The sequence below is a fragment of the Dipteris shenzhenensis genome, chromosome 8 (genome assembly GCF_047967505.1).
Source record: "Dipteris shenzhenensis isolate YYH24624 ecotype China chromosome 8, Dip_SZ_1.0, whole genome shotgun sequence".
Classification (NCBI taxonomy): domain Eukaryota; kingdom Viridiplantae; phylum Streptophyta; class Polypodiopsida; order Gleicheniales; family Dipteridaceae; genus Dipteris; species Dipteris shenzhenensis.
In genome coordinates, this window is record NC_141603.1 from 57,491,385 (window position 1) to 57,501,475 (window position 10,091).

The following is a 10,091-nucleotide window of genomic DNA, read 5'->3' on the forward strand; positions in this document are numbered from 1 at the left end:
TTTCCTCTTCTTAGTTGTGAAAGCCAAAAGAACTCTAGTACAAAGAAATAGAAGAACCCTATATGTGGGTCTCAAACCAAACTCAACTAACTAAGGTGGCTTACTAACTGAGCCACAAACTAGAGTAGATAAGGATAGCTGTCATCCAGCTATTATTTGTGGGCGGTGTACCAACCGCATCTCCAGCTAACAAGTCGGTGACATAAATACACAACGGTCACCCTGGCATATCGCGAGTGGAGCTCGATATCTCAACATCCTAAACAACCAGGGCTAGGATATCCATCTAGTACAACCACCAAGAGCCAACCGAACTCCCCCAACGGTGCTTGGGAGGATTCAAGATAAAGAAGAGGAAGAAGAGCCTGCAGAACCACAATGGCAACAGCCATTCCCGAAGTGGGTGAAGCAGCTTTTGGACGGCAGAGAACCTCCAACCATTGAGGAGGAACCATCCGAACACTACCGGTCCAAAAGATTAGAGGAGCAAAGAAGGGCGCAGGAACACTTGGTCAACTACGCTTTGATGACAGAGGTGATTCGTGCTGAAGAACCCAAGTGTCTTGAAGAGGCACAGGGTGATGATAGGTGGATGGAGGCTATGCAATCGGAGTATGGCTCCATAATGAAGAACAACACTTGGGACCTTGTGGATCGACCACCAAAACGCAAGGTAATCAGCACCAAGTTGGTGTACAAGACCAAGTACAAGTCTGACGGCACACTGGATAAGTACAAGGCTCGACTCGTGGCAAAAGGATTCGCACAGGTACATGGTTTTGATTATCACAATACTTTTTCTCCCACAGCTCGATAACCACAATTCGCAATGTTTTGGATTTAGCAGCACATGGAAGTTGGCTCGTGTTTTAGATGGATGTAAAATCTGCCTTTCTGAATGGTAATCTCAAGGAGGAGGTATACGTGGAACAACCACCAGGTTTTGTGATCCCCGGTTCAGAAGGTAAGGTCTATAAATTAAAGAAGGCACTTTACGGGCTGAAACAAGCCCCACGAGCGTGGTACCAGTGGATTGATGCCTACTTTCTACAAAACAGGTTCAGGAGGAGCCCATTTGATGCAGATTTGTATATCTACAGAGAAGGAGGCAGGTGTATGATCATGGTCCTCTATGTGGATGACCTTGTCATAACATGGAACCATGAAGAAAAGATCTCACAGACAAAGTAGTTGCTAGGTATATCAGTTTTATAGTAATCAAATTTTTGATTCTCCATACTATCTATTTTTCTCTCTTGCATACGAGATCTTGTTATCTGTTGAGCACAGACGTTGTATTATTTTCTTACAAGTACCACATGGCACTTATAAGGCTTATGGGTGGATAAGATACCAAAGCACGTATTATAGTGCATAGAACTAAATATGTGTTTCTTAAGACCTCATTGGCCCAAATTATAGATTTCCTTGCTCACAAGCATTTGACAGATAATACCTTGCCAAGACCAATATATAAAAAATCTTGGAGACATGGGGAGAGACATCGATGGCTTGATTATCGAGTAAAGATATGTAGAGAGTAGGTGGCTATACTATCAAGAAAAATGCTACATATGCCTTCAATTATATATAATTAGCATGAACAGAATTGGAGAAAATTCCGCAAGAGTTTAAAATTGTTATGGTGGAACAATTGTGTCCATGACATTTTAAGATTGAGAGCTCAATAAAGGGATTTTAATATGAACTATGCATATTAGCTTACATGAAGGTGCAAAAGTACAAATTAGGTAAGAAAGTTTTGTGTTAATCTAAGTGCTTGCCTAGTTTTTCATCTTTTGTAAATCTCATGGTTTTGAGAGATTATGCTTGCTAATTTTGTCTCCAGTTTGGAGATTTGATAGTAGAATGACCTGAAGAAAATCGTTTAAGGTGGTAGGAAATATCTTCCTATGGATCATTTCTATCAAGTATGCCAAGAGACAACCAAAGTGTCTCCAATTGTGAGACCAGGTGATTGGTTGAAATAATGCAACTAAGCTAAGGTGTGTACATCTCACCTTCCATTTCTTTTAGGATTCTTTCTTGCAAAGAATAAAAAAATACTCATCTTTCGGGCCTCATGCACATATTTAAAATGTGGAAAGGATACTTGCAAGCATCTAATCTACTACCTTTCTTGCTTGGTGTCTTATCAATAGCTGCTTTTATTTTGTGCTTGCTTTCCTTGTAGACTTTCTCTTTCTTGTCGTAAATTGCTTACTTGTTTTATTATTTTGGTTATAAATTATTGTTCACCACATAATTTATGGGGGACTATAGAAAAACAAAAATAAAAAATGAAGGGGGACAATTAAGCCATATGGACAGAGGGAATGGCATAATGTACATTGAAAAAAGAAAACAAAACACTTGGTTGATAAACAAAAATTCAAACATATTTGGAAGCAAAATCCACACTTATAAACAAAAACTACCATTGACATTAAGACACAAATGAAAAGAGAAGAGAGAAAGGGACATGGGTACCTTACATCAAGATGAGTACCTACAAACTATAGAGAAAACAAATGAGCAAGGGAGATAACCACATTCTAAGCAACGAATTACACCCTTTTGCACCTACATGCATGTGAGATCCACCTTTTGCACTTAGACACACATGAGATTTATTGCAAATACAGTAAAGCTCACTAGTTGAGCTAATGCTTGCAAGCTTAGAATTCCACACCTTGTACCTACACGCATGTTAGATCAACCCTTTGCACCGACATGCATGGGAGATCCCTTGCAAATATATGTAAGGTTCACTAGTTTAGCTGATGCTACAAGCTTGCACCCTTGCACCTACATACAAGCTTAGAATTCCACCCTTGCACCTACATGCATGTGATATCTATTGCAAATACATGTAAAGCTCATTGGTTGAGCCAATATTTGCAAGCTCGTACTTCAAAAGTCAACATAGCATAAGTTCTTCAGAACTGGCAACATAAGATTCAAAATATGTGAAAGCATTTCTACTTTAACTGGTGTCCAAAAGAGGAGGGAGAGCTTCCTGGATTATAGCTTGGAGCTTGGGACACATTAGTTATACAAAGCTAGCAGATGACCCCCTTAACTAGAGACATTTATCAAGAAAACAACATGCACCTTGAATAGCCTTGCTTTTAGGGTTTTTAAATTAAATGGTAGAGATATCATACCTCATGGGCAAATGAAATAAAGTGGCTCTACTAACATAAGTGCAAAGCTTAGGTTAAATGAGCCAAAAATATAAATGTGTTTAGAGCATATGTGAGAACAAATTGCATGTGCATAAAATATGTTTGTGGGAGATAATAAGGCCTATATCTATGTACTCAACCTTCTGGCTTGTGATCTAGGGGAGGAGGGGGACATTTTAAATTTAGGAGTCAACAAAAGTGTCCGTCTTTGTGAAATATTCCATGGTAAGTTCTAGTGTGGATGCAAATCTCTATTGTTTTAGAAAATGATATTTTGAGTCTACTACATGTATTGGCGAATCATATTTATACACATCAATAAAATTTTCCCAATTATTGGTCCGTGAATGCGTGGTAAGCTTGCTTATCCATGGGCACCCCACCTTGGTCTACATTTGCAAGCCGGAATCATGATTGCAGGCCGTCGTGCCTAGGTAGGTAGGTAGCCCTACCACTAGCCTAGCTTGTCACGGCTTTCTCCACATGTTGCCTTTATTGAATATGCTTTCATTTGAAGAATTGCCTTTAGCATAGAGAGGCCAATACTCATCAAAAGACATGCTCAAGAGTGCGTGAGTAAACAAGAGGCACAAGGTGCAGGCTCACTACCATCTGCTCACATCGAGGGAGACGAGGGGCGAGGCATGACTCGCGAGAGGGCTAAAAAGAATTAAGAGAGCATAAATTACAACTGTCTTTAAAGAAAGAAGGAAAGGACATGGTTATCAATCATGCTATAGCCTGCCCCTAGCGAGGCACTCCTGTATGCTACTAAGTAACATATCTAGGAGCATGTCTTAAGTCTACCAATTCTTAAAGGACACATTTCCAAAATGTGTTTAGTACAATCCTTGCAATGAGAGAGAGAGAGAGAGAGAAATTTACACTCCGATCGTGAAATTTACTAAGTGTGAGAGTTGAAAGAATTAAGGTGAGAGTTGAGTAGGGACCATGTTATTGTGATGGATGAGATCTTTAAGATTTTGGGACTGGGCCTGAATTTAGTTTGAAAGCGCGAGTGATGGAATCCAGTACAGCTAAGCAAACTGCGCGGGAATGGCGAGAGTGTGGCGAAGAAAATTGGCCAGATGGATGTTGATCGAAGGGATGGGGGGAACTGTAATGATGACGGGAGGGGTGGCACCGTGGCGGGAAGGGAGAAAGAAATCGTGGCTAGGTTGGAGGAAGTGCTCAGCGGAGGGCGATCGGAGCAGCTGAAAATCGATGCTGAAGAAGAAGATGGAGGAGAGAGAGAGAGAGAGGGGAAGTGGGAGTGGGAGTGGGTGTGCGCGCTGCCGAGAATGTCTCCCGCCTGACACTTCATCTTCCAGCCGCCCTATCAGTCCCTGCCCTCGTTGGAGATTTGCTACAATTGCCCTTCGCCCGCCTTGTGGCTGTCGATCTCTCTTCAGTCCAGTCGCTTGCTAGTCGTAGTAGGGTAGCGCAGGCGAGCTGGGTGGGTAGCCACAAAGGAAAAGTAAGCGCCCATTCGCTTGTAGGATCTAGGGCCGGAAGTGGGTCTGCTTTAGTTGCGAGCTCAGCCTTGTTAGCGGCGAGGATTTGTCGTTTCTCGCGCTCTTCGGAACCTGCCGTGCCTTCAGGAAGGAACTCATGGCTCCCAAGCGGAAGGCCTCGGCAGGCAAGAAGGCCTCTAAGCAGGCTGCCAAGGAAGAAATTATTGAGGAAGTGAAGGAAGTGGTGGAAGAGGAAGAAGCTCCACCAGCGGAGGCTACTGAAACAGAGAAGGTCGAAGATGAAGAGGATGAAAAGCCGAGCCCCAAGAAGGCCAAGACGGAGGAGAAGGGCGCAGCGAAGCGAGGTAGGAAAGGCAAGGCGGCCACGAAACCTGCTGTCGGGAAGAAGGGTGCCAAGGCTACAGCTGTGGAACCTGAAGAAGACCCCAAGAAAGGGCCTGTTCCAGCTTCTAAATCTTCAACAGTGATCGTAATCGAGGCGAGGTGCTGCTTGTATCCCTTAGCAGCCTGTCTTTCTTCATCCTCTTCTTCTATCGCTTGCGACTGAATCTTCCCTCAACATCGTCCCGCAGCTCTAGGCTGTACAATCTGAATAGAAACCCCGCCTTCATGCCCACTGTCCTTGTGCTGTTTTACTAGCTTTGTTCTCGATGAGTTCAGTATTTCCTATCTTCCTGTGCGCGTTAACACTTTGCATCTCAACTTTATGCAGTAAAGAATGTAACTCTATCAAGACTAGGGCTGTAAAGGTGCAGGAAGGTTTGAAAAAAGCGCTTCCTGAACTTGAAGTGCTTATAAATCCAGACAAGGTTAGTTGTTTCCTCGTACTTATATCTTTCTTTAGTTCATGTGATTGAATATAGACACCGAGATCATTTGAGGCCTTCAGCATTATTTGTTTCGCCTCATATCTTTCTGCTGCTGGCTGGGTATTTCAGCCAAGGAAAGGTTGCTTCGAGATACGTGACCAGGAGGGAGTTGTCTACCTTTCACTTCTGGTATGTGTCAAAGTGCTCTTGTTTGCTTTGTTGCCAATGCGAGTAGAAATATGGCTTTTAGCACTCGTAACCTACAATTTGCGGTACTTCAGGGCAATTTGATCTCAGAGAGAGAGAGAGAGAGAGAGAGCTGGATTGACACTTCTCATTCTGTAAGAGCGAGTTGTATTGATAGTATACTCCTTTTGTATCAGGGTATGCCAAGGCCCTATACAAAGCTTAAAAGTCTTGATCTCGACAAGACAGTGGAAGAGATAGTTGCTAAAATTAAGTGATTGCCCTGACTAGGGGTCCCTTTGTGACATTTTGGCTCTCCATGAATTGGGGTTTTGCTTTACATCTTCCGTTGGAAGTATCGCTGGCTTATTATTATTACATGCTGTAGTCCACCAATGCAACCCAAGCATTCTGGATGGGGTCTCTCGGAAGTTTGCCAAAGCTAGTGGAAATTTTGTGGTCAGCTTTTCACTCCTTGTAATCTTGCAGTTTGCAAATGAATTCCCCAAGCAACTTTTAAAATGGAGGCTTTGTCTACTATGTTTAAAGCACTTGTACTTGGAAATCTATTGGATATTTTGGCCTCTGCAAACTGTACACAGATTATGAATGTGGATGTAGGATTCTGACTTGAGTGTTCTTCAGGAAGTCAGTCGTTTTAAGCTAATGGTAGGTTGATTTGCTTGTCTGTCTATTATTTTGGAGTATGTATTGATCCTCTTTATGCTGGAGAATACTGACATGCATAAGACACTGCCCGAGGTGTCTGTCATAAAGTGGGACCTCAAATGTGATTATTGTTGCACGTGGCGTTGGGGCTAGTCGGATTTGACTTGTAGATCTTTGAAGATATCTCTGGATGTGTAGTGAAAAAATGTTTCAATTTAGAATGTCTGATTGCAGTTAATTTCAAGTTCGCCGTTGTCCATTCATTTGATTGCACTCTGGAGGCACTGTAGGGTAAAATGATATGTGTAATCACATCCATGATGAGCTCTTCTGACTGCTGTTTACCGTGGTTTATCTTTTCAACTCAAACCGGTCTGCTTCTTTTCATAGAGTTTTAGCATTAACAGGATGCTCTTTAAATGTGCTTGTGTCAAATTGCTTTATACTGGTATGTTGTCTGACTGTACTATGTATTTATGCTTGTTTTTTTACACATGCACATAGATGCACTGTCATGTGACAGCTCTCAGCATATTATTTTTGCTTGTGAAGCCATGCTTGGAAATAGTTAATTGATTTGTACTGTCAGTTTTATTTTGAATTGCAGTTCTTTTTTCTCTGTAGATGTCGTGGTTAGTTCAGTTGCACAAAAGTAATGTGAAACTAATGCTTGGAGATGCTAATGGGTTTGAAATTGTGAGATGACTGACTTCGGTTAGTTGCACTAAAGTATTTGTAAAGCCAATGCATGTGGATGCTTTCATATGCTTTTTTGGCTGACTTAGGTCACTTGTACTTAAGCTCAATCAGGTGAGGCTTTTGATTTCCATGCCTTGCCTTGTGCTTGTGTTGGTGGTAGGCCTTCTAGTGTAGAATGCTCTATGGCACAATATTCTAGCTTTCTAGGCTGCAGCCCAAAATGACTCTAGTTCAAAGGCATATAACTCGTGCTCAAATTTAAGTACTCAAGCGCCAAAGGATACTCCCTTCAAAACCTGTATCATGTGAGTTCATGCACATTGAAATTCCTTTTATCTATAGAATAGATGAATGTAGTTTGTAGTTGTATGGGCTCAAGAGAGCTTGACTCGTTCAAGAGTTTGTGACTTAAAATCTAATGTTTGGGAACTTTTTGGACCAGAGCTTTGTCTGAATGGCACATTTGGGAATCTTTTGCATGCCTTGATTGGAACATTTAGCAAATCATGATTTTTGGGAAGTTGACTTCAGTTTGAAATTCAGCTCAAGGAGGTGAACCATCCCCTTGCCCATGTGCAAGTGTTCGATTGCACAAGTCCTTAATATGCTTTTGACTCTACATGTAAGAGCTCCTACATTTAGAGCTGGTGACTTAAACCCGCCAATTTTGTGCAATGGCTTGTTGGATCTTCTCATGGAATAGTACATTAGGATCTCCTCATCAAAGGTGTTCTCAATTGTTGATGGTGGTTGCATTAATGTTGAGGATCTCCCCATCAAGGGTGTTCTCACTTGGTAGGAGGTGGTAGCATAAATGTTGAGGATTCCTATTTGGCTATTCTTATGACATTGCACATCTCATTTTGAGCTCACTTGGTCATACTATTTCGAGGCTAGGGCTTGTTGCAGCGAGAAGCAAGCGCTTGTTCCATCTCATTGATGAGGACCAAATATCGAAGCTCCTCCTCGGAAGGAGATGCCTATGTTTTTGGATGTCTATAGATGAGAACATGATAATATCCACTAACTACCCAACAAGGGCTTTCTACTTATCTAGATTAGATGTTGTAGTGGCAAACTTGTTGGATTGTGGATATTGTGCACATTCCATCTTTACTAGCATCCAACTCATGAAGACAATGGGGAGTGTAAACATACAAGGATTCTCTATCGTCTTGAGCTTGAATGGCCCAATTCTAAGTGAGTGGACTTTATTGGGGGTTTAGATGGACAATGCTACAGCTATTTCGAGCCCACCTTAAGGGTCCAAAACATTAGCAAAGAGGTCGCAAGTCCCCAACCTATTTGCACATTAGTGTGTGACGCCTAGTTGAGCTGCTTGATCTTGTCTAAACGGATAATTAACACAGCGCAATGGAATCTATGTCTGTCACATTGACAAGAAATTTGGAAAGTGGTATTGTAACGATGTGCAACCCAAAGTTTTTGACTTGTTTGTCCCGTCAACTCCTCCATCTCCATCATCTAGACCTTCAACATGATGTTGAAGAGAAGTAGATATTCCATTGCTTGCCTATTGTGGCCACAAAGTTGAAACCGTAGAATGGGCAAATGGAGTTACCCTCCAATGGTGCCCTCCTTTTGGGGCTACAATATCAGTACTAAGGTTAGAGGGTAATGCTTAATTACCTCTCATGTTCTAGGGTTCTAGGCACTAGGACTCCTAGGAGTGGTTGACCTAGATGCGACTCGTAGCTTGGAAGATGAGGCTAAGTTTAGGGTAGGTATTGGACCAAGACTTGGTAGGGAAGAGCTCGAAGAAACTTGGGTAGGGCTTCAAAGGGTAGAGGGATGATGGAAGGACACGAGCCTACGGCATGAAAAGAGGGTGGTGACGCTTAGAAGGAGAACATGTTACAAGGATGAGGGTAGATGAGGGTGATGGAGAGGGGTGCAAGACGGAGAGGCAATCTTATTTGCTAGTAGAGAGGTGAGTGAGGGAGTAGGAGTGATTGAGGAGAGGGAGTTGAAGGAGGTGGAAGGCCGGTGTTGGGAGGGGGGGTGGGGGGGGGAGGGGAGTAAAGGCTAAAGCAGTGGAGGTGAGGCCAGAGAATGGGAGGGTAGGACAGAGGAGTGAAGGGGGGGGGGGAGTAATGGCTAAAGCAGTGGTGAGGGTGAAGGATGGGAGGGTAGGACAAAGGATGGAAGGATCCCGTGTTGGCCTTGAATGACAAGGGAAAGTTCCATGTGTCATGAGGCACCACCTGTAGTGGAAGATCAAAGAACTCTCTCTTGGAAAACTGGCCACTTAGTGTGAGGTACCTTTACTTGCCCTCTCTAATGAGAGATCCTTGTTTGAGCTCCGATCCTTGCCTCTTGTTGCCATCTCCTCCAATTCTTTGTTGCATGCTTGTCGACTTTCTTAATGTCCACTCTAGGCCAAACCCCCTCCAAAGGGGCAACCCACCAAGAGGTCTCCTGGCTCACAAGGCTGTGGCTCTTGAGTGGTACAAACAAATCCTGCTTCTATAGATTCTTCGGGGGGGGCTCTGAGGGTGAGAGGAGATATGGCTCACAAAGCGTGGATAAGCCTTAGCCAAGTGGTCCATCTGTATACAACATAGGTCATATGAATCCTCGACTCACTTCTTGAAGACACCTCCCACTAGGGCCTACAAAGGTACCTCCATTGGTAGGGTATCCGAGTCATCGGCAATCAATCACACCTATGGGAGGGTATCCAAATGATTAGCAATCAACCGCACCTTTGGGACTTCAAATAGTACTAAGGTTGCTATGGTGAATGTCTCCAATAGTATGCCAAAACAAACCTTGATAGAAGACAACATGGATCTGGACTCCTTGGGGAGGTGGGAAGTGCAACATAATGGGACATGATGCGTCATCTCCATATCATCCAATATTAAACCGTGGCACAAAGGAATGAAGAAAACCAAATGAGGTCCAAGGTAAATTGGATTCTGCTCCATTGGGACCTAAACGGTATCCAACAAGCTAAGCTAGAATGTGGTCACCTTCTAGGGATAAACTTGCTTGGAGCCAAGCTTACTCCAGTCTTCTCATGAGGGTAAGCCACACTACCA

General features: G+C 43.0%; 1 protein-coding gene across 1 annotated transcript; it reads left to right on the plus strand.

Moving 5' to 3' along the window:
* The first annotated feature begins 4,436 nt into the window (after positions 1–4,436).
* Positions 4,437–6,461, plus strand: LOC147899735 (uncharacterized). Its single transcript, XM_087378673.1, has 4 exons — positions 4,437–5,146; positions 5,376–5,472; positions 5,602–5,661; positions 5,856–6,461. Exons 1-4 carry the CDS (start codon positions 4,800–4,802, stop codon positions 5,934–5,936), a joined length of 585 nt encoding a protein of 194 aa, XP_087234799.1. The 5' UTR covers positions 4,437–4,799; the 3' UTR covers positions 5,937–6,461.
* Positions 6,462–10,091: the final 3,630 nt, after the last annotated feature.

Coding starts and splice junctions, on each gene's coding strand:
- LOC147899735 (XM_087378673.1), top strand. CDS start 4,800: ATGGCTCCCAAGCGGAAGGCCTCGGCAGGCAAGAAGGCCTCTAAGCAG. Junction 5,147..5,375: donor GTGATCGTAATCGAGGCGAG/GTGCTGCTTGTA, acceptor AACTTTATGCAG/TAAAGAATGTAACTCTATCA. Junction 5,473..5,601: donor TGCTTATAAATCCAGACAAG/GTTAGTTGTTTC, acceptor TGGGTATTTCAG/CCAAGGAAAGGTTGCTTCGA.